Here is a 24,327-nt window from a genome sequence, read left to right on the forward strand (position 1 = left end):
GGGGGAAGAGGGTTGGACATAGATGGATGATTTTATGATTTAACATGGATGTGCATTAGCAGGAATAATGTCCCTGACAAATTAGGGCAGTGCCTTTTACTGAAGAAGTGCAGAATTTCTTTTTCCCAGAGAAGTATTACATGCACAAGTAACTATATTGTTAAAATTTTTTATTTGTGACAGTAAAGAAACCATTCAATACCTGATTGACAACACTTCTCTCTCCTGCAAACACTCATATGGTATCTGTAGTGTTTCTCAAGTATTGCTGGATTGTTCATTGCATCAAAGTGTAAACAGCTCCATCATAAGAAAAAAAAAAAAAAAAGAAGGAAAAAAAGAAAGAAAGAAACATTTCCATTGCTTACTCCTCTGTTAAGGAGTTCCCAATAGACCTTTAACAAGAAATAAAAGAGAGTCAGCTGGGATTTTACAATACCATGTGAAACAGAAAACTGACAGCTGGTTTTGCATAGTTACCCAGAGATTCTGAAGCAATTGCCCCACGCCAGTCTCACCTGCCCCCTCCTCGCCCCACAAAGGCAAAACATCATCACAGCACCTTGGAAATCAGAGGCACAAACTTGTTTCCGTTTTACAAATAGGGCTGTGCGGTACTGTGGTTTATTAGGTTAAAAACAACCTGTAAAACAGAGGATTTACGTCTCCAGAACTTATATAACTACCTTTTTTTTTTTTTTTGATACACTGAAATTTCAAAAGCTGCAACATCAGCACACACCAGTGTCATTTAGATACTTTATTGTCCCCAACCAGTCTAATCAAAATCATGCTGTAAGAAAGTGATTTGCGTACACTGACAACCAAATGTCTCCAGGTGTTGAGCTTCCTCCATGTAGAACTTCGCTGTTTAATAAAGATCAAAAAGGGCAAAACAAAGAGACAGATTACTCTTCCAAAGCTACCTAAATGAACACAGCAATATTGTACATTTTGCTACCATCTCCCATTCCAAGCCTGCCACGCTTCCTGGCGGTTGTTAACAAGGACTCTGTGCACAGCCCTAGTTTACAAATGGCAATTTAATCGTTAACACCTCAGCTGAATTTAAAGAATCTAAGGCAATTCTGCCTTACAGCTTAATTCAAAAATACCTATACAGGCAAAAAACCGTTTTTAACCCGACATAAAAAGGACAACAGAACTTCAGGCCAGGCAGCATCTCTTTAGCTGAACAAGGATGACCAACTGGAAAAGACTTTTTAATAACTTCTATAATATCCAGAAATAATAAAATTGAAACCCAGGGTTTATAACAGCCCTGGTGACCTGCATGCACTAACTGCACTTCAAAATATGCAAGAGATTTAGGAAACAAGTATTTTTTTTTTTTTCCTATTTTAGTTTTTAAACTCTTGTATTTAAAATACAATCAAATACCCGTATTGCAAATTTTACAGACATTCCATTATCTGACTTGTATGGACAGAACTATATTGCTTTGTTACAATCTAGAAACTAAATATAGAGCGTATGTATATCCACGCAAACTCAACACTTGAAATTTCAAGTACGATGATAAGTGTCAAAATAACCATCTAGGACAGTTTGATCCCTCTGGTCAAATCTGAATACACAGGGGAGTCCAAACCTGATTGCAGAGCACTCCAAGCGGGTTAAAAAATAAAAAAATTACTAAATTACTCAAAACTTAGAGAAAATAATATTAAGGGATCAAAGCTGTGGCTAAGTTTTTTGCCTTTGTCACAAAATGTTATTTTAATGCTTTACTAAAACTAACTTATTAAAATAAGTTGGTATTTTTATTTTTTTTTTAAATTTGTGGATTTTAAGAGCCAAAATAATAACGGTGTTAAGTAGGGTTTGTACAGAACATCATCAGAACCCTTCCTGCAGAAGCTGGTGCAGAAGTTCAGTTGCCCGTTCTATGTGGATTTTAGAACAATACAAGACACTTTTAATAATAGTCAACATTCATTCACAGACTTAAGGCAACTGGTTCATGAAATCGCTGCTTTCAGAGATGCAAACGGATGACATGGTTTGTCTCACGTACAACAGGTCACCACGGTGGGTTATTTATTTGTCTGTTTGGTCTAACGCTTTGCGAGAAAGTCTTTGAGTTTTCTTCTTTTTTTTTTTTTTTCAGCCATTCCTCTCATACCTGCACGACTAACTACAACCTGAATACTTCCCTGCAAACTGCATTTGAAGCCCAGAAGCTGCAAAACGCAGTTGAAAAAATACTGCTCAGAGAACAACTTTTCTTTCTTTTTTTCTTTTTTTTTTTTTGGCAGCTTACGGTTACTCTGAAGTCAAATACAAAATTAAACAATCTTAAACCAAAAGGGAACGTTAATGGACTAACCAGAATCCATACGTCTCTCTTTTATTTTTTCCCCTCTGTTTTTTTTTTTTTTTTTTTAAACAAAGTAGGCTTTTTTTTTTTTTTTTTTTAAATTTTACGTTTGACGGTTTTGTCTTTTGTTGTGGCACAGAATTGTACAGTACTAAGGTAATGCCAGCTGGTAAGAAACAAAACGGTGATGCCATTACAGACTCACACAGAGTGTGACGGGACTGCCTCCAACACCCCTGGGTGCAGCCACAGCTGGAGCACAGCTGCTCACTTTTATACTGTACCTACAACCTACTCACTGCCTGCCCTTCTATGAACGTTGTTAAGCTGCTTCACCAATGATTTTAGACGAGGATCACAAGCCAAGTCCATCGCAAAAAAAAGTTGGTTTTTGTCCTTTTTTTTTTTTTTTTCCCCCCTCAAGTCTTCAAGACTTTGCGAGAGAAACAGAAAAGGCAAAGGGGATCTGCAATTCAGAATTTAGCACGAGGCTAATTAGAAGCACCGAATAGTCCATTTAGTCTTCTCTGGTGACAGCCAAACACAGCTGCACTTTTTCTGTGTTTGCAGATTTCTGGGGTGGAGGATAATTAAAAGGTGACACTGGAAAGGGGGAGAAAAAGTAAGAAAGAAAAGGTGTGCCCTTTCTTCAAAGGCTTAAAATGTTTAAAAGTTATTCAACTGAAAAAGCACCTCTGACACTGCAGAAGATGCTAAGCAGGTTCTCAGACTCAGAGATGAGTCTAACTCAACTCCAAAGCCAGAGGAGCCATTTTAGTCTAGGCTAGTAACTTGTGCCCTTCTAGCAAAGCTCGATACAGCTCCCAGTCTGTATCTTACAGCTTGGGGGAAAAAGAAATACAAATCAGAGATGCGAGCAAAATGCTTTTTTGCATTTTTATATACCAACGAAAGGAGAGGGCTTCACCCCAATTGAAAAAAAACAGTGATTAAAAAAAAATACCCTTTACAGGTCACCTTTAACTGAGTTCTCTGGTATTTCAGATACCATTGGATTAATCCATGGGGGTGGGTTATGAAGCCTGCATTTTATTTATTGCCCAAGTTTGCAGCTTACAGAAAATGTTTCATAGCACAGGCACAGTGGCAAAAACAGTATAACAGCCGATGGTCAACTCCATTTGGTGAGTATACAGTAGCAGCAATTAAAAGAAAAAAGTACTCCAAACAGCTCAACACAGATCCAGCTTACCCAGACGGGCTGTTTTAAGAAAAGAATCTTAAACTAATAAATAGATCTCCTCCTCCCCGTTCTCCCAAGATAATGGTTTTCCGAAAATCGAGAGGCATGGCAGTTGTGCGTAAGCAGAGACAACAGAATTTCATCTGTCTACAAGAGAAGGTGCTTCAGGTCTCTCAGCCACCTTGTTTTCTCAATTCCATCATTCCCTGACACTCAGAACAACTGCAGATATGTTCCAAACTGTGCCCAAAAATCATCATCGGTGAAACAACCGTGTAATGAACCCAATTCACCCCTCCCACGAAACGCCCGAACCTTCCGAGCGTGACAAAGTGTAATGCAACTTAATGTCACTGTGGAGACAGGAACCCAGCATCTTGGTTTCAACTTTTTCCTTTGTTATATATTACAGTGCTCTATAAAATTTTTTTCCTTTTTCCTTTTAAAGCATTTAGACAATACAAGACTAAAAGATGTCTGGAAATACGTCTTATACAAAAATGAATTTTTTTTTATCTTAAAATAACATTCAAAAAGGCACTTCATTCTGTAAGAAAAAATTCAGAGTCAGGTCAACTGCTCTAAGCAGGGGGGTAAAATTGTCTGCATAGTGGGAGGGGAAGAAAGGGAGAGAAATTCAACTGCTGAAATACAAGCTTCTTTTTTTTTTGGCATGTTTTAAGAAAAGCTGATCCAGTAAAAGATGTCCATTTATGAAATTAATTAAAAGAGTCCCACTTAAAATAGCTTCTTTTTTTTTTTTTTCCTTTAAAAAAGTAGTCTGAACACATGACCTTAGGAGTCAGGCTTCTGAAGGCTTAAGAGCATCACTCATGATTGTCCTTCGTGTCCAATGTAACAGGAAGATCAAGAGTAGCACTTCTGACAGGGGTGACCTCCCCAAAGCTTACATTTGAAAGAGCTGAAAAAGATGGAGACAGCCTCTAGCAACTGCAATCTAGTAGCAGAAGTCAGTCAAAGTTAAGGGCTACCTGTTGCAGAGTTTATGAAGCATACTGTAAACTTCTTCCTCTTTGCTTAGTCCTTCAAAGAAAGGAATAAGATCTAGCAGCTCTGTGTCTGTCATGTCATCAAACCAGGACTGCACAGGCACCTGAAACAAAGCAACCAACAAAACACTGAGAGGGTTTCATGATGTGAAGGACACGTGAGTTTTGCCTGTGTGGGTGTCCTGCAACACTCATCATCGCAGTAAGGCAAATTGCTAATCATTAGCATTCAGGTGGAGCACCAGGTTCAAGCCCATGTTTTCTAGCACCCAACCCCAACCCCAAAGCCAGCTGCAGGACAGCTGACCTTCACCTGCATGTCCAGGTCACCTACGTGACCCCACGCTGGGCAGCTCGACTCATTCTGCCTCCTTAACATTCCAGAACAGACTGGAAGGAAGACACAGGTTATAAAGCTGCACTGACAGTTTATTTACAGGCAAGTCTTTTTTTTTTTTTTTTCCCCCTCTAAGAATTATCAGTGTGAGTCACCAGACAGAGGAATGCAGCAACAACCCCTTCTGGCAAGGGGTTTGGAGGAAATATTTAACAGCGAGTACAGAACAGAGCTCAGATTAAAATACTAGACCTCGAGAACAGGTTCAGAAAATAATGCATGTAATAACCCTCCTTAAATATGTGGGCTGGATGTGTATCTTCAGTATGGAAGTGCACTGAGGTCTTTTAAAGACTATCTTGGATCTTGTTACAAGCTCTGGTTTCTGCAGAGACTCGAGTATCAGTTCGCTAGCAGCACTTTTCTATACATGATTAAACCACTCTGACAAGGCCCTTAACTTCCATCTCCCAAATTTCTACAGCTCATTATTTTCTTGGCACTGATTTCTGAGATACCAAACGATGATCTGGATCAGGTTTTTGATTTTAATCATGAACCTAAATTTAGAGCTTCAGCTCCTGGTTATCATAAATGGCAACTTTAAACCACGTGTGGCACCAACTAGAGAAATGTTTTCACCACATCACTTGAGGCATCACAGTTTTAGGATCTGAACTTAAAAGCTGCCTGCTGCAACATAAACAGCTCATGTTAAAAAAAAATAAAAATGCTATTCCAGAGAGGCAGAACCATGGAAAACAGTGGTCCTGATAAAAATTTTCCTACACTGATTTTAAGAGTTCACAAAGACGACAGGCTAAAAACATCAAAGAAGGCACTGCACAGCCTGGCTGTTTAAAAGTCAGTAGATGTAAGGGAGTTCCAGCTTCTATCCTGGCAGCTACAAAGCAGCTGTGAGCATCTGTACTGACTGCAGCAATGGAGGGAGCAAGTGCCAGACCATTCCATCCCAGCTCCTGGAGCCACCAAACACACAGTGACAATGCACAGTGCTCCTAATTACTCTCCCCTGAAGTACTACTGCTGCCTGTCTTTTATCCTTGTTCCTAAAACCTGATGAATTTGTTGGCTAACATTTCTAATTATGAAGGGAGTTATCACAAAAACACTTGAAGGAGAAGCATAACACCACAACGGGATCTTGATTTTTTTTTTCTTTCCCTTACCCACAAACACAGATTTCAGATAGCAACCAGTAAAGCATCCATTCTCTTGCCTAATAAAATATTTTCATTCCCACGACGAAAAAAGATGGGAGTACAAGAAGTTGTTCAAGCAAACCATTCTGTCTGCAATCACCACTGCAAAGAACAAAAGCTGTGCTGCAGGGCAGCTTTGGTTTTTAGAGGTATGTTGGTTCCTCAGGTTCCACACCACCTGGTATTTCTCAGAACTGTTGGACTTCATGCCACAAGCTACAGCTGAAAGCACATGAGCAGCCATGGCTATGACACGCTGTCAAGATCAGTTTGCCCATGTCCTTCACCACTTGGCAGTGAATCCCAGAAGCTACCTGCAGCCTAAGAAAACACGGAAACTAATACAAGACAGGGCTCTGAAAGGTTATTTTCTGAATCAGAAGGTCTGGGCAAGGAACAGAAAGATGAAGGCACGCTTGAGTACTTCGAATACTTACTGCATTTTCAGGATGGAAGATGTAAGATGCAGGAGAATTATCTACTATAATAACTTTACTCAGCTCACGTCCCAGTCGACTCAGATCCTTCACATAATTTCCTCGGTGGAAAACACAGGATTCTCTAAAGAGCCTTGCCCTGAACACACCCCAGCGATCCAGTAAGTCGGCCACTGGGTCTGCATACTTAAAAATAGAAGTCAGAAACATGGAGTTAGCAGCATACAGATAAGGCTGGTTTCACAGAGCCAGGCAAAGGAGGGACACCAAATAATTTCAGACAAAATTCCCTTTCTTCGTTTTCTTCCCTGCTCCTCGTTAATTAACTTACTTGCCTTGCAAACCTGAAGTGATTAATAAAGAGATAATGTAAAAGGAGGACAATTATCTTTCTGCAGAAGGCTAACTTGTACTCTAATTTTTTCTGTGATTTATTGATTAGGTTTTATTCTTAGTGCCAACTTAAGAGTTACTGTAAGAGTTTTCCAGAGGTTGATAGATCCAGAGATATCAACTAACATTACTGTAAAACCAGCCAGTGCTAACAGAAAATCCATAGGAAGCATTTCCACAGCTGATTTGTTTCCATGTGCCTCTAAATATAAACTGCAAGGAACACATCTGAGCCTGATGTGGCTTTTCCAAGTGATGCCCTTAGAGTGACTGGGTCAGTAAGACTCTTAAGGTTACCAAATTGCATAACTGGGCCACAGAGGATCAGACAAAGAAGTTATAAGGAAAAATACCACAATACTAGAGAAATTCTCATTTTATACATAAGATGATACTTGAGGTGAGGCACAGCTTAGAATCCAACAATTGATATAAACTGACCAAGAAAAAGTATCCAAATAAACCAAAAACATGAATAACCACATAATTGAAAGAGGTAGTTGTAACTTATTATTGCAGGGTGGGAGTTACCATTTTGCTATGTTTTTTTCTGTATTTTAAACTGATAAAAAAACATGATGTTGAAATCAATCATCTTCTGACTATGAAAAATTAACAGACACCTTACTTCAGTATGAAATTGTTGCAGTATCTAAGATTTTTACAACACAACTGAACAGAACATGGTAAAGAGAATTCAGGGTAGAATCTGTGCTGGAAGGCATTACAGATCAGGGTCCTGCCCCCCTTCTACCATCACTAGGTTGCACTAAAAGCTTGCCATGCTAGAAGCATTATTTAGAAATAACCAATATAACTCTACAAACAAGACACCACAAATACAGTACACTGAAGGTGAAGAATTTTAAGATCAGTCCACTACTGTAACATCTACCACAAAACTACCTACGAACTACTACCGCTACTGCAGACCAGAGGGCACAAAATATTCCTGCTGACGTTTCAGGCTTTGCAAAAAAACGTCTCATTTTCCAACTCCAGATTTGCAATTGCACCTTGACAGAACAAAAAAAAAAAAAACCAAAAAAACGTGTTCCCAATTTTCAGCAAATTTCTGAGTCACTGGTTGATCGTGTGGATGGCGTTTAATTCGGTGTGTTTTATTTCGTGCCCAGCTTTAATGTGCTGCTTTACTCGCACGCTATTTGTTCTAATTTCTCACTATAACCATGGTAACTTGTGAGCCTTTCATATTGGCATCGTGAGCAATGCATGGAGGCTACATTATGAGACGAGCCCATATGTGATGGTGTTACCATGGAAACACTTACCCACACACTAGCAGACAAAGTACACACTGTCAGACAAAGAAGCAGAAAAGAAGGGGAAAAATTAAGATAGTACCAAACTGTGGAAATAATTATCCATAGAAAACCCAACCAAAAAGTCCACTGACCAGCACTGAAAAGGTTAATGAGATGAGGAGAGGAACAAACCTTGGCTAGACTGGCTGTGAAGAGTACACATTCAAAGAGCTCTCCCATCCTCTGAAGAAACTCATCCACATGTGGTCGTTTCAAAACATAAACCTGGAATGATAATGACATTTAGGTCAGATGGTGCTCAAGGAAAACTAAAAAAAAAAAACCAACCCAAACCAAACCACTCCTGCAATCCTAACACTTGAAGAAACAAAAAAGTTAACAGGGAATCAGTTCAAACGAGATGCTGAAAATAAAAAAAGAAGCGCACAAGATAAAAGTAGAGATCCAATAATGAGAGATTGGCACGCACAGGCTGCCAAGCCCCATGCTGATTATGCCATTGCAAACACTGTGCATCATCTGGAGTGATGCTTCTGGAAAAATCTCATTAAAGGCAAAGAGAGACAGGAGGCCTTCTCAAGCAACGAGGATTCGCGTCTCTCAACCAAAAAACCGGTTTGGTGCTGGTGCCTTCAGTGCTGAAGAGCTTTAGAGAGGGAATAAATTCGATGAAAACTCTGTGATGACAGGAACTGCACAACAGGGAGCTGTTTTCTCTCTGTGGCTAATTCTTTCATTTTTTTAAATTCCAGGTGCTAAGTACCACATCTCACCATGGAGAGTTATCAGTCATCCAGCTCTGCAGGGAGCTTTGTTCACCAAAAGCCTTCCCAGCACCACGCAGAATGTCTAAAAATGCTGTTTTCAAAACAAAGTCTGCAGCATCTTCTACGAGGAGCTTGCCCTAAAGATGGCAAATACTCAAGATCTCTCTCCTCTTGAGAGAGATCCTCTCAGCAATGCTGTACTGCCTTTTTGCACCGACATCCACACAGGCAGCTTGGCTGCCTACTGTCAACAACCTGATTAGCAGATATTAGGGCCTCCCTGCCTCTCTTTCCAGAGCAAGCAAGATGATTTTGCATTCACAGAAAATACCAAGATAAGATAACTGCTGCTCAGAAAGCTTGGAAGTAGCTCACAACATACTGGGAAGCTGAAGAGGGGAGTCTGCTTAAAAAATATTTATCTATCTTGTTTGCAGTTAGATTAGAAGTTTGAGAGAAAACACTGGCAGCATTTTATCTTCTTTGTTTGGCAAATAATCCTCAATACTGGAAATTTCAAGTGGAGAAGTCTGGCACAGAACTGACTGAAATTTCAGGAATTTCCTTCCTTGACATGTAAAACTAGATTAATTTTATGTGTTTTACTAGCTTCATATTAATAAGAGGTAAAAAAATGGAGGTAGCCAGAGAAAAGGCCTGAAGGAGAAAAATACAGAAACAGTAGCTTGAACTGAAGTGTAACAATTAAAGCCTCCAGCAAAAGAAAAAGAGTGTGTAATTGGAAACCAAAAACCTCAGTCTGAAAGCAAAGTTTTATTAACAACATATACGATGGAGCTGCACCTCAATGACTAAATCAGAAATGTTAGTTACTCTTCCACTTTATGTAGCATACAGATCATACCATGAAGCCCTGACCTTCTTTAAGTTATTCCTATGAAATTTATCTAAACTATTTCTGGTCTCATAAACATTACATTCAAAGTTTGATACAGATAACAATTTATAACCCATATACATTTTTTTAAACAACGACAGCAGCACCTCACCCATCAAGTAAATGTGACATTTTATGAATTAAAGACAGTTAACAGATTTACGTCAACACCACTCTTTCCAGATAATTACAGCAATGTTTCCTGTATTCCACCAGGCATAAACCAAGTAGTTTCCTCCCCTATAACAATGCAATTAATTTTTCATTAATTCTTACTAAACAAAGTTGTTCTGTAGTATTTCCTCTCTAAATTCTACCTTTGAATTTTTTAAAGACACAGATAAAAAGACAGCTGCAGTCCCCCTGCTTTTGGGTATCCAGAGACTATCCAACTTCACAGTTGTAAGAAGAAATATAGCAGGATCCAAGTTACTCCTTAATAATGACTTTTAATTTAATTCTTTAGCCTTAAATTATATTTTTGAGGGCAGAAAAGGGGCACCCCAGAGTCTTTACTAGATAGTTAGTGCTGGAATTTAACATTCATTTCCCTTCTAAAGCCCAGTGTTTTCAGCCACAGCAAAAGAAGACTCCTCTTTGCTCTCCATCCCTATCTATCCCCATGTTGGCGAAGTATTTCCACTTGGAATGTAATTACAAACTCCCTGCCAAGGATATGAACTTTGCTGCTTGCAACATAACCCACCTCCTCCATAAGGAGAGCACACAGTAAATCAACCCTGGAGCTGCAGCCCAAGAGCTCCCAGACCACAGGCTTGTGCTGTATTTGCAGGCAAGTCCTTGCAGGAAGTGCTCTTCTGGCCTATTTGCAGGTCTCCTAATGCTGCACCTCCTCAGTGCTTAGCTGTAAATACACAGCATTTTAAGTTGTGCTGTCCCCCTTCTGCAGTTTAGATCTCCTGCTCCACCAAAGGGCACCCACAACCTCCACCACTTGAGTTTCTTGCTGTTTTGCCTTAAATCTTCCCTGCTGGGACCTGGCCAACAGATTTGCTTCTCATGTTAAATGCCTGATCAATAATAAATGTCATCTCTTAGGATGAAGTCTCAATAAACTTTCTCTTTAATTATTTCCCTCTGTAAAAGGCCTTAATTCCTCCCCCCTCTTTTTTTTAACAACACTGATTTTTCTTCCTTTGGCAGAACAGCATATCTTAATACTTTGGATAGTTATTCTCCTTCAAGTTTTCTTTGGGAAGTCCTACTTAGCCCCTGGAAGCAACTCCAAGTGTACTGGTATCCTGGGCTACAAAATCTCTTTGGTTTACTTCACATAAAAAGCTTTCTTCAGCTGACAGTGCAGCTCTTTTCTCCTCTTCCTCCTCATTTGGAATTTTTTCCCCCTTTACTTTGTTAGTGGCTGGACTTGAATCTCAATGCTGCCTGGTTATTTGTGGCTTGGCTTTTTCTTCTGTTGCCTGATGGCTTCAGTTTAAGTCTCTAGACTAACTGGCTCCTGGCATTTTTCTGAGATTTATATACTGTCTTTAGGGCATTAAAAAAAAATATATCCCTCCAATTTTTTTGTGCATTGTGTGTTAACTAATTTCTTCCTTATCACAGCAAGAATTTGGAGGAATACAGTCTTCTTTTTATTATTTAAAATCAACCCTACTCTCAACATGTTAAGCACAAATCAGACACTAGGCATGTTTTCACAGGATTCTTACAGCTGCTAATGGTAGAACACAAGTAATTATCTTTAATTGTTCCCAAGCATTTTGTATTTCCACATAAATTTTCTATACCTCAAAGCAGTCTTAACCCAGAGAGACTCGGTATTTGTGAAACCAGAGGAGAAACACAGCTCCATTTTGATCAATTGAATGGGACACAAAGAACTGCCTTCCAAAACCTGCTTTACAATAACAAAATCTGCAAGTAATGACCAAAAAATCTGCCCAAGACAACTCCGACTCCCGTGATCTCCAGTTCCGTGGGCTGGTGCATCTTCTGAGCAGAAAATAACACACGTCCTCGAGCCTCCTCGTGCTGGGTCACACAGTTGTGGTTGTCTCCCAGTGCAAGTAACCAAGAATAGGCCAGTTAGAATGGATACAGCCTATCCTGGATTACTTGAACCAGGCCACAGCCTTCCGTGAGGAAATCCACGGATTTTGTGCTTTACAGAAAGGAAGTTTATTATTCAAACAGCGTTTTCCCCCCACACTATTAAAAAACATTTTGTATATTACACTCAAAAGTACACAGGTCAAACGTTTCTTTAGCTTTCAGCAACTAAAACAAACAACTGTTAACTGAATTAAAGAAACCAAACACTAAAAACTAGTTTTACTCAACAAATTAAATTTAAGAATGAAATTCCAAGTAACACCAAATCAAACTCCTCCTGGCTGCCTCCTTTTACACTTTGACAGCAAGGCACAAAGGCACTGCAAGTCATTTGGATAAAAGACAAAAGGACAACTATACCCTAAAAATCTTCCCTTACTGGGGATTAAAGCTACATTTAACGTGCAGTTTCTGATCTGGGGGCTTTGGTCACTCCACACTTGTTCAGTGGGAAGCAGCTCCAAAGGCAGAAGTTACATCAAGGCTGAACATCTTTCCCCAGCCACTACTTCCACCCTCAATAAGCCTCCTCTCAGCTGCAACACATTTCACTGAACTTCCCACAGTTTATCCCTTGTAATTTGGTAGAGTGGGAGACCAGCTTTGGTTTCCTTTTATCCAGAGAACCAGAGTGAAATGACAGAACTGGCCAGAGAGGGTCAGCTCACATCAGAACTGCCCAGCTGTGTCCGTGCCACCATTCCCAACACAAAGCGTGGGATTCTTCTCCTGGAATTCCAGCTGCCCTCGGATGGGCACAGTCTCTGCAGGCATCTAAAGGTCCACAACAGAAGGAAAGGGAGGTGCTTCCACACATGATTTATTTCCTTCTAAAATCAAGTGACAAATCCTTCCCAAAGATAAGGTAATTCAGGCCGGAGTAAGAAAGATGGGAGAGGGAAAAGGGGTGTTCAGAAAAGCTATTTTTTAATCTAGGAAGCTCGTTTACCCAAGTACCCTTTAAGATGATGAATTATCCTCCCTATATAAAAAAAAAAAAAAAAAAAGAGTTTCTCTGACCTTTGGATTATAAATTATGTAAGGGAAAACAAACTCCCCAAACTAAAGATAGTATTTTTTTGAATACCTCTGTTGAACAGCAAAAAATACGGCATTTACCATGAAAAAACTTGTCAGGTATGCAAATCTCAAAACTCTTCCAAGTGCCCAGCAACTGAATTTGCCACAACTCGTGTTTTTGGTGCACGAGACCCAAACAATCTCACATTATTTCGAATTTCTCCCTGAATGGGCACTTCTGAAATGGTCGTTTCCCTGTTTGTTTTCCTTGGGGTTCTGTCTCTAAGGCAGAGTTCAGTGACAACAATAACCTGCCAGACCATCTCGTGGCTGATAAGGTACCAGGCTTACTGGTAAAGCAGGTAGGGATATGCACCGTGGACAGGATGGTTCCACAACATCTCACATATCCCGCGGTGTTTTACACAGGTGGAAGTATTTCCCAAGGTCAATGATTAATCTTTGACCGTATGAACTGCTTAAGAAAATGGATGAGCATTACCCAGATGACAAATTCTGAGAAATAACAAAAATTGCTCATGTTTATGCTCTAAGTGACTGAAGAATTGCAGGTTTGAGGCGGGAACAGGTTGTCAAAGCTCCACAGCCTGTGTTAATGCACAGACTCAGCCAGAATATCCCTTTTTGCCCTTTAGTTTGTCACAGTGTAAAAAGAGAAGAAAGATTACTGAATGACAGAACATTACTTTGCCTGCAGAGATGTTACAAACACAGACTTTGCTTATTCTCTGTGCTACCTAAATTACCTTTATTTCAAGAACCATAAATTCCTTACAATTACCTTTATTTTGACCACCCAAATGTGACTGAGGTATTTACCTATTTTAGAGATTAAGAACTGGATATTTTAAGAGATTAAAAACTGGAAATACAAAAGGGATTAAGCAATTTCCTTGAAAATTAAGCAGGAAGTCTCCAGCAAAGCACAGTCAGAGACTCATTTCACTTGATCTTCTCTGTCAAGGAGAAGGAGATGCACAAATCCACTCCCTCTGCCCAGTTGTGGGGTTTTGTTTGTTTGGGGTTTTTTTTGTTGCTGTTTTCTCTTTTCCCCCACACGCAGTCACCTCAAGTGCCAAACTGCATCACGTCTGGTGAAGAATCTCAGAGTTTGCAGCAGGGAATGGAAAAGCAACTGGCTTTTGAAGTGCTTGACTGTGAAGCCCAGATAGTCTTTTATTGAGATTTGTTTCAAAATGTAAATATATCACCTTGACAAGCTAAGTGATGAGAATTCTAAGCCACTCAAAAATTCACTTTCAAAAGCATTCTACGAAGTTTTAGGAGAGAAAAATGTCTGTTTTACAGCACCAAACACAACTAAAGCCCACATCAAATCAGGATTGACAGTATCACAAATCTCCCAAAACATCACTTAGTGTTTTAAGCATCAGCTCTGCTGAACGGTACAGCTGTAAGTAACCTAGATATTGAGTTTTTCTACATGAAACAGGCACAGTGTAAAAACTGTCAAAGCAACTACTACTTTAAAGCATGTTTCTGTCCACTGACTGATATTTAGTAATTATTTTAAGAGTGACAATTACATGGGTAGTTTTCATGAGAGGAAACGAAACGAAAGTATGAACTTTACGATCCATCAATTAGTCCAAGATTAAAATAAAAAACTCTCTGTCCAAGTAAAAATAATCCATATAAAATCCCCCAACATTTCAACAATTAAAGTTCTTAAAAATCTCCATTAAATCACATCCAGGGAAGATTTGCAACTCAATGACTGCATTATCTGTAACCTACAACACCCGGCAGAGAAGATGCTTCAAACAATTTGCAAGGTTCATGTATCAGAAAGGCTCAACTTCAAATTAACCTGTTTAACTCATCTCCAGCAAGAACTTCAATGTCTGTCTGAAGAGGAAAATTTATGGCACTCTAATTTCTCTCATTCGGGGGTTTCAGAAAAGACTACTGATTAAAGACCAAGCTAAAATACACGAAGGGGATTGATTTTCAAATTATGGGTGTTTTGCATTTACTGAGAACCGTTTCTCAGAGCCACAAGTGAAGTTCTTAAAGAGTAAGACGTAAAAATTAGTCTCCTCACAATTTTGTCCAGACCTTTTAAAATATGCTGAAGTATATAAAAAAACCCCTCCTATCAGAGGAACTTTTATTACTTACAGGAATAAAAGGGGACAGAAATTAAACACAGACTGCCACAAAAACCTGAGGAATGTCTGTTCTTCCTTACTACCTTTGTAAAGTTTGGTCCATATGAGCTACCAACAGACATTAAAGACAACTTATGTCCTGTTTGTCCCGGAAGGAATGAGAAATGCAGTATTCAAGTAGCTTTTTCTGGGTTCTAGTCATGTTTGAAATCCCATTCTTAGATCATCTGCTGTTTGAAAATGTTTTAAAACTGACAAAGAGTCAATTTGATTGAAGCTCTCTGAGACAGAGCTTCTATACCTGATCAAACAGGGATGCCTTTCTGGATGGTACATTCCAGAATACACAGTTTCCGTGTTTTGCAAAGGTTACTGAATGCAAAGCAGCAAAGGGAGGAAGAGAACACTCTGGGACACTCAGGACACGATGCTGAAGGAACAGCAGCACTTACCTGATGTATGGTTCCATCGATTTCGACAGGAACGATGAAATCAGCATTGCTAATTGGCTGCAAAGAATGACAAGGAAACAACCAACATTAAAAACGCGATCGTTGGAGGGAGAATTTCAGAGCTGTAAAAGGGAAGAGCACCTACTTCTCAGGAACAAGTTAATAAGCATTACTGACTGTACAAATTCACTCTGTGTGTGCTCTTCACACACACACAAGTCAGAAGCCTCACAGTTGTATTCCTGGATGCTGCAATTCCCTCTTCTCTCATATTTTGGAGCTTCATACAACGTAATACACTTCACTGCCTGAATAACCCCCTCTACCAGTGAGTCTGTTTGCCAGGAAAACATCTATTTGGCTGAACTCTTCCACCAAGTCTGTGTGGATACTTGATAATCAAGAAAATCAGCTATGTGCTTCACATATTCTATTCTGGGTCATCAAGCAGTAATTAATTAAAAGTAAAGACAGTGGTAACAGTAATACCACCTAATGGTTATATCTGAATATAACAAGACTCAAGTTGTATAGCTAATTGATTCTCAAGATGCCACACTTTAAGAACCAATAGCAATCAATTTAATCATGTAAAATTGCATTTTAATTCCAAAGGGAAGAGCAGACACACTCTGCCCAAGTCCTTGAATCCACTTTTCTAGCCTGTCGATCACAACTTATTTCTTAAGACTTACTGTGAAAAACTGCTGGTCAAGTAAAACTGCTTTGGAAAGCAGGAAAGTGGCCTTGTAGGCAGTTTAAGAGTACATAATCTAATCTTGGCTAGACAGCAGTGGTAGTTGGGAACATGATGCTAACAACGTTTACTAGTTCAAATGGACACCCAGCTTGGCAGAAGCCTTGGGTACAGCTCATGCTTTATGTCCATGATAAAAAAGTAGCCATGTAAACATGCCTGGCTGAAGCTTGTAACTCATTCCATCATCTGCAGCTTGGAAATGGCTGAGACAGAGCTGCCAAATACAATTTTAACATGACTGATTAACAGACAATATGCTCCATGGATAAGAGCCTAGAACGAGGGCTGGGAGCAGTCTGGGTAACTGGTGTTACTAAGCTAAGGCTGGAAAACATCTTCACTCAGCTCTACTACACTTGTACAGACCTTCCCACCTGGTTTTCTGGATCAGATTGATCTCAGGAACCACCAAAAAGACGCCCCTGAAGAATCTGTGAGACTAGAAACAGACTTCAGACCCACTCAGGGGGGCAAGGGGGTGCCAAGAAAGCAGAGAAGCAGCCAAGGTAAAGAGCAGATCACAAACTGGTGAGCCTCAACAGGGGCTCTGTGAAAAATGGTGGGAAAAGAGAATCCTGCAGCACGAACCTGACAGCATCACTTTGATCCCATTCCCTGGAGAAACAAGATTCTAACTGCACTATGAACAAACCTTCCTACGAGGAGAGCAAAATGACCGCAGGAATTTCTATGGAGGGCAACACCCTCTCTCAGGAGCAAAGTAATGAGGAAGATGGTTTGATCTGACACCTGGAAGTGCTGGGTCAGAGGGCAAAGGAGAAGCTACACGGAATCTATTCATCCTGACCAACCAGTATTGGCAACCAGACCTCTCTGGAGCAGATGATGCTGGAAAACTCCACCCTCCTGATGACCCCTGTGTGAGTATGACCTGAAGATTTCCTCAAATACACACAGTTCAATCCAGATTTTATTATTTTTTTTTAGCTGACACTGAGCAATTTCCCCTTTCTGCTTCAGGAAAAGACAGAGGGGAGGCTTCCATCTCTTCCCTAAATGGAGCCACTCAGATAGAGAAGGTACTCTGCAGCATGTCCAACAGCCACAAAAAAGTACACAAAAATGTTCTGAAGCTTCACCTCAAAAAGAAACCCAAATGAACTGTCAATAAGCCTCAGCCACCAGTTTTCCAGTGGGTGCCAGCTCCCTGCAGACTTTGAAGAGGCTTGCACACACTTGAAGAATTTATATATGCATGACTCCCTTAAGCAAGAGAAATACTCTGCAGCAGCAGAAAAAGAAGAGGTCACTGCAAGCTACTGAGGTTTTGAAATCCACTGATAAAACTACAGCTTTTACAAAATTTAATCCTAACAGTAGCTACACCACCCAGATGTCAGAGAAAAGCACATTCTGTTTAAACAACTTCCATTTTTTTCCTAACAAATAAAAGCTCACCCTCAGACTTTGCAACACTGACCAAACTACTCTTAACTACATATTTGCTTCCTCCACTTAAATTTCAGGTCCTGTGTTATTTTCTTGTTGGCACAAGTGATAAGGAAAGGGAGCATGGACTGGGGGGTTCTGTGCTTTGTCATGGTGGGGAGAGAGGAGGAAAGTCTCCAACAATTTGCTGGATGAAGGTTTCTGGAGTTGTGCACGTGAAGCACGTACGTGCCCCTCCAGCAGGAACCACAGAGACAGAGCCTGAAAGGAGACAATGTATTTCCACTGAAAATCTTCAGCTAGAACTGTTTCTGTTTTAATAAAAAAGTCAGTATTTTAAATGTTCTGAGAGTGTTTCACAGCCACTTTTGAATACGACTGCATTCCAGACTTGCATGTGGTTTAATACATTTTACACAAAACCATGTTTACATCTCCTTGATTTAAAAATTTACTATTTTTGCTTCTATTATTGTTTCTATGATGGGAATGATAACTATCCTGTCTATCTATTCCTTTTTTACTCTTGCCAAGGAACCCCAAACTTTATTCCTTTAATATGCACCTAACATGAAAGACTAGTACCTCCTTAAAGCTTCACAAATATGCAGGGGCATAAAATAGATGAGAATTACCCTCCTTCAGATGTTGCTGCTTTCATAAAAGAGCACTTTAAATATTCTGCCTCTCTGGTTGTGTTAAAAAAACATGTAATCTGCATTTGAAATATGAAGCCCATTTCATAACAGAATTACGAATTCTGAAGTATAAGGTGTTTTAAATAAACCCTTTTTTGTACTAAAAATCACAAATTTATGTATGCTTTTAAGTGGGGACCTGCTTGGTTAGAGCAGACATGTTTTAATGAAAAAAAAAACAAACACCAAAAATACCCCCAAAACCCCACAAACTAAAAGAAATTGCAGAAGTAACTTGATTATCCAGGTAGAGCAGGGTGCACAGAGGCATTAAAACCCCTGCTCTGCTGGAACGTATTATTTTTTATGATAATTAATGGTCTTGATTCAGTTGAAGTGTTTCCCTTTCTGAAACAAAACCCAAACAGCACCACTGGACAGTGCCAGCCACTGAACAATTAAAGCCATTTCCTCCAACACTTGGTTTTCTCTTACACATCCCCCCTCACAGGGTTTTTTATATTAAGATAACACCTTTGTAACCATAAGGCTACTACTGCAGAAACTCCAACATCTGCCTAACACTACTGACCTCACACAAAAATGGAACAGTTTTCTTTTCCTAACACAAAAAATTATTCAGTGCTCATCATTAAGCAGAATAATAGTTTCATTTTTTAAATATCTATTTAATATCATTTAAATGCCCATTAAATATAATTTGAATGTTACCCACAAGGATTCAGAAAGCAAACCTGCATTTCTACCTTTCAGATAACTAAGCCTAATATTTCATTATTATTATTATTATTATATAAATTTAGATTTTTAAATTCAGCTTTCCCTCCCTACTTTTGATTTTTGGTAAAATGGGAAGGCATGGTTCCTCCCTTCCCAATCCAGCTGTGTTTTTCATCTCCCTGAAAAACTCCCCAGTGCAAACTCAGTCTGGGTATAGAAGACAAATCTGGCACTGAGGTTGAGGGGTTCCTGTGCACCACCATAAACTGTTATATACCATCAGGCACAATAAAGACAGAGAAAAATCTTAATTTCAGTTTGATGCAGAGGAGTATTTGTTCTAATATCTCCATATAAGGTTTTCTTTAAGCCAACAAAGACAGGCTGTTGCCAAATTCTAACCACAGCATGAATTACAGTTTGCATTTTAAATGCTGGCAACTAACTACTGAAGGATTAAAAAGCAGTGTTTAAGCCAGCAGTGAAAAATGGAGTGCAACAACTAGAAGAATACAAAGGTAGTAATTTTAGTTTGCCAGTAGTAACTATTAATTCTCATAAATTCTCCAATCAATGTATAAAACCAGCAGATGCTTTATCATGTATTAGATTTGCTAATCAGAAATGCTCTCAGTACTCTGAGCCAACAGATTATTTCTGAAGTCTCCCAATTTCAGCACTACTTAAACAATAGAAAAATACCTCTACTTCCACCACATGCTGAAATCTGAGTGGTTATAAAAGTTGCTTCTCAAAGGTGACTGACTCAATAGCAACAACTAAATGGTATTTGCTTTCTTGCTCTAAAAACTAAATATTAAACCCATATTTCCATAGCAACACATTTTGCATCTGTTAAAATACAGGTTCTTGCTGAAACACTTAAAGCCATGAAGTCAATACCTATTCCAGGCCTTGTTGCAGCCAATGTGACTGTCTCAGAGTCAAAAAATAAAAAAAACCAATATGTGTGTTCCTCCCCTTACAACTAAATTAGGATGAATAACCATAGGAGCAGCAATGAGAACTCCCAGGCATCCTGGGAGAGCCTGTAAGACGAGTTCAAGTGTTAAGAGGCTTAACAGTTCCTGCAGCATTCACTGACAGATTAAAGCTGCAAGAGATCACTTTTGAATCTACTTACCTTAAATGAACTGTGCACTAAAGTTTCATCTAAATCAATGACCACACACTTCTTCCCATAGTCTGATGCTGTCAGTTCTGGCAGGAGGTATTTAGCTGGTGGCTAAAAACACAAAAGACAAGAGGAAGACAACAAAAAAAAGTAAAACCTCCATCCAAGGGGCATTCTTCTGTCAACATTACTATTCTAGCAATTACTGGGAGCTGGAATACATGACTCGAAATTCAATGCTTTTCTGGGATCACCTCAAGTACACATATGGAAATTAATGGCTCATGCAATTGCAATACCCATACAGGCTTTTTTAATATTATTTTTTAAATGAGAGGCTTGTTTGGAATGACCTCCAAAGCACTGGAAATGAAAGTGGCAAAACATCATCACTAGCTAAGAAAACCCAGGGAGAAATAAGACATTTGATACAAAACCATCTTTTTGTAGTGACCCCTTCTCCTAATGCCTGGTTTTGGTTGCTGTTTTTATCCTATTCCCAACAATGCCATTTCCAGCCATATCAGGCTGAGGGACATTTACACAAATCGCTATTTCTGTTTGCCAGGAAAGGTGCTAAAGTGGAGGAATCCATCCTGAAGGAAGACAGCATTATTAATTTTTATCTTCTGGGACATGTCTTCACTTTCATTTGCACCACTTGTGAGGGCACTGACCAAATTTCATGTGGATTATGCTCCCAGTCAAGGCATTAAAACTGCAGTAAAGAACCTAAACTAGGCTCTTGTACAGCATGCTGCCCTTTCTGAAAAATGGTACCAATTCCTTGAATTGACAATTTTTCTGAAAGCAATGCAGACAATCTCATATTCTTTGGATTGCTCATTTCCCACTGTAACACCCCAGTTAGCAATAAAATTATGGTTACTTTAGATTTTGGTACTGGATACTTCCTGAAATAACAGAAGTGGGAGAGAATGCTTCCATTTGGAGCTGAAACACTGCTGCTTCTCAAAGAGGGTTTTTTTTTTTGATGAAGGAAAAGGATTAGCTTTATGGAAAAGTGTCAACAGGGAGAAGCTCAAGACTGAGAGGAAATTAAATTAATTTAGAATTGGGTACAGAACTCTAACTTCATTCTTTTGCTATCTTTTTATCTGTTCATGCAGTGTAAGGATGCATCTATTGTGGTTTTGTTCCTTTTAACAGCCCTTTGGAGAGGTTCTGGCAGAGATCTGAGGCCACTCCTGTGCAGGTGACACACAGGTTGAGTCAGACACCTCCACACACCCTCTGGCTGCCAGGACAGATCATCAACCACTGACTGAATTCAGACCTTGTCTTAAGCTGACAGATACTGGCCAATGATGCCTAATAAGTTCTTGTTTAGAGGAAGCACCTAACAAATGAGATTCTGGACTTAAATAAGTGTCTTTAGCTAAAACAGAAATTCTTGGGGCGTTTTTAGGAGTGCTCACTGCAATTGATTTAGTTCCTTACAATTAACGACGACAACAGTTCCTTCAGCTACCAAACTGGAAGCTGCCTTGAGTACAAGTCACTTGTCTCAACACATTTCCTCTCAGCACAAATCTAACAACAACCTTCTAGAAAAAACAACTTCTGCCTAATGCCTGTAATGGACCCAATCCATCACAGTCACCCAACCAGGCTCAAATTTACAGGACACCCTTTCTAGGTTATATAGACAGTCCCACAACTGCTTCAGCTCTACCTCTGCTTGTTGGCAACTAGGGTCAGACCTAAAGAATTTTAGTTTCTCGCTCCTTGATTTCAAAGCCTAAAAGGTATTTAGCACCCCACCTCAATTTTTCACAGCAAGAAGGATTCAAATTTGCAACCTGAACAGACAAAAAGGTTACTGAAAGAAAAATCCAACCCATTTAAAGATAATGATCTTCAGAACCCACGTTCTGATACTGATTTCTTGTCTTTTTGAAGATGCAAAAAAAGGAGGAACATCTCAAGAAACCTTAAGCATATTTTTTCTTTTTAAATAATAGTTCAGTTCATTTTTGTGCTCTTAGAACTGTATCTAGTTCAAATTTTTGACTATGTTAATCTGCACCAGCAGTTCAAACCCAGAAATTCCTCCTGCTATATGAATTTTTTATCAAACTGAAAATACCTATAGCTATGAAAAATATATGGGAATAGATATTCTTCCACATCAAATTATGCTATGAAAAATAGGAGCCCTGTCTAATCAAAGGTATCTTTAGTTTTTTATCTGGAAACTGTTATGCTTGTCATCAAGAAAAGGATGGACATCCAGCAGGGACTGACTACAAAATGTGAGAACCTTCAACTCTTGATAACCTGAATTCCTTGACTGCATTTGAGACAACCCCTGCCCATCTTCTTCAGTCACCTGCACCCTCTGCTTTCTCAAAAGCAGTGATAAGAGTTTTTCTCCCTGTTCAGTACTGCATAAAGAAATAATGTGCAGTTATTGACCTAACTTTACCTAACAAGACTAACCCTCAAGGTTTTTCCTGGGGAAACACCAACCCTCCTACAAGTTTTGGCATCTTGGGCTCGATCTGATCCAGCTTCCCTAAGTTCACACATTTGAAGTTCAGAAGAAATGCGTTTTCCATTTCACAACCCGTGCCTCCGTTGCCCTCAATTGTGAAAACACATCTGCACCCCTGATAATCTAACAGGGATAAGGAAACTATTCTGGAGCTGAAGTCACTACAAGTTGTGAGGCTGCTAAATAGCTGGTGTAGGACTCTGGAGCACGGATGGCATTTTTGAGGCTTTAGGAACTTAAAGGATTTGTATGTTAAATATCAGTCCATTTGTTTTGCTGTTCAAGTTTTCTGACCTAAAGCAATTTCCACATGCCAAGAGTAGCAAAGCTTTGAGGCAGAAACAAGCATTACTCAACACTGTATTTTAATTTCTTCATTAACAGAGACATATCCAAGAAGAGTTCTAATTACCAGATTTCCACCATAGTTAATAGTTATGGATCTTTTATAATTTTTTTTTTCCCCACATAGTAGTTTTAAAGACATCTAAGATGATTAAGAATATTTAATAGTGGCTAACAGCAACTCATATTTACTATGCAATACTCTCTGAAAGGCTGCAGACTTCCACAGAACTCAGCAGAAAAATAACACGTGGTCTCTCAGTACTTTTAAGTCCTAGCTTGGTCTTCAATTCCAACAAGACATAAATTGTATACAAGTTAAACTAGTCACTGTTTGGGATTTATGCATTCCAGCCAGGTCTCATGGCTGATCAGCTCAACAGACCTTGTAGTGAAACGACTGCTGCACTGCTTCAGTCCCGTGGAAATAGTATATTCCCTAAGAAAAAAAAAAAAAAAAGGGGGTGGTGGTGGCAAGAGAACAGGACTTTTGGTTGAAGCATAAACAGCTGGTCAACACAAATCTTTCAGAAATTTACTGTATAAAACAATCATCAGCTTTCTTCCCTGTAGGCCCATATTTCCCACAGAGACAAGTATCAGAATTAATAAGCCCTTTTTTGTTTCCTACACTGGCAATGTTGTCGAGCCTAAGTGCAGCACACTAATTCACTGTTCGTGTTCCCTTCAACTCACGCTCTGGGTTGCACTTCACAGAGCTAACAGCTTCTCCCAGCAATTACACAGAGAAATACTCTTATAGAAGATAAATGATTTCTACTTAGAACACAGATGCCAGGAGGTGCCAGCTCCTGTTATGGAACAGGCAGTTCCCAAAATTTCTTCTGTAAGTTATAACAAGGAATTGTCTAAATGTACGTGAGGACAAGTGAAAATCCCAGTGATAAGATTTAACTTCTGCAGGGATTCTGAGGGGTAATTCTGGTACCACTCCTTTACCAGTGGTATGTTATACTGAACAACTATTCAGGATGTTGCCTGAGTGTGGCTTTGTATTTCCATCTACCTCTTTGTTCAAAAGAATTAAAAACAACAAAGCTGCTATGGGTCTACTTTGATTTAGGGGTTGGAACCAGATCACCTTTAAAGTCCCTTCCAACCCAAACCACTGTATGATTATATGAGATACAAATAGGATGAAGTT

At 39.4% G+C, this 24,327-nt stretch overlaps 1 protein-coding gene across 4 annotated transcripts in view; it reads right to left on the minus strand.

Annotated features, from left to right (window-relative positions):
• Positions 1 to 24,327, minus strand: part of CTDSPL (CTD small phosphatase like) — a 58,785-nt gene that overhangs the window by 6,398 nt on the left and 28,060 nt on the right. For 2 of the 4 annotated variants that reach the window (XM_027660650.1, XM_027660649.1), the window contains exons 4-9: positions 23,548 to 23,601; positions 20,309 to 20,410; positions 15,616 to 15,672; positions 8,403 to 8,495; positions 6,553 to 6,738; positions 4,538 to 4,659 (exon numbers count right to left, since the gene is read on the minus strand). In XM_027660650.1, the coding sequence (XP_027516451.1) occupies positions 4,538 to 4,659; positions 6,553 to 6,738; positions 8,403 to 8,495; positions 15,616 to 15,672; positions 20,309 to 20,410; positions 23,548 to 23,601 (614 nt within the window). The remainder of the gene's footprint in view (positions 1 to 4,537; positions 4,660 to 6,552; positions 6,739 to 8,402; positions 8,496 to 15,615; positions 15,673 to 20,308; positions 20,411 to 23,547; positions 23,602 to 24,327) is intronic. The other 2 variants (XM_027660652.1, XM_027660651.1) reach the window with 1 other exon arrangement.

Source organism: Corapipo altera, unplaced genomic scaffold, assembly GCF_003945725.1.
Source record: "Corapipo altera isolate COAL_440 unplaced genomic scaffold, ASM394572v1 126, whole genome shotgun sequence".
Classification (NCBI taxonomy): domain Eukaryota; kingdom Metazoa; phylum Chordata; class Aves; order Passeriformes; family Pipridae; genus Corapipo; species Corapipo altera.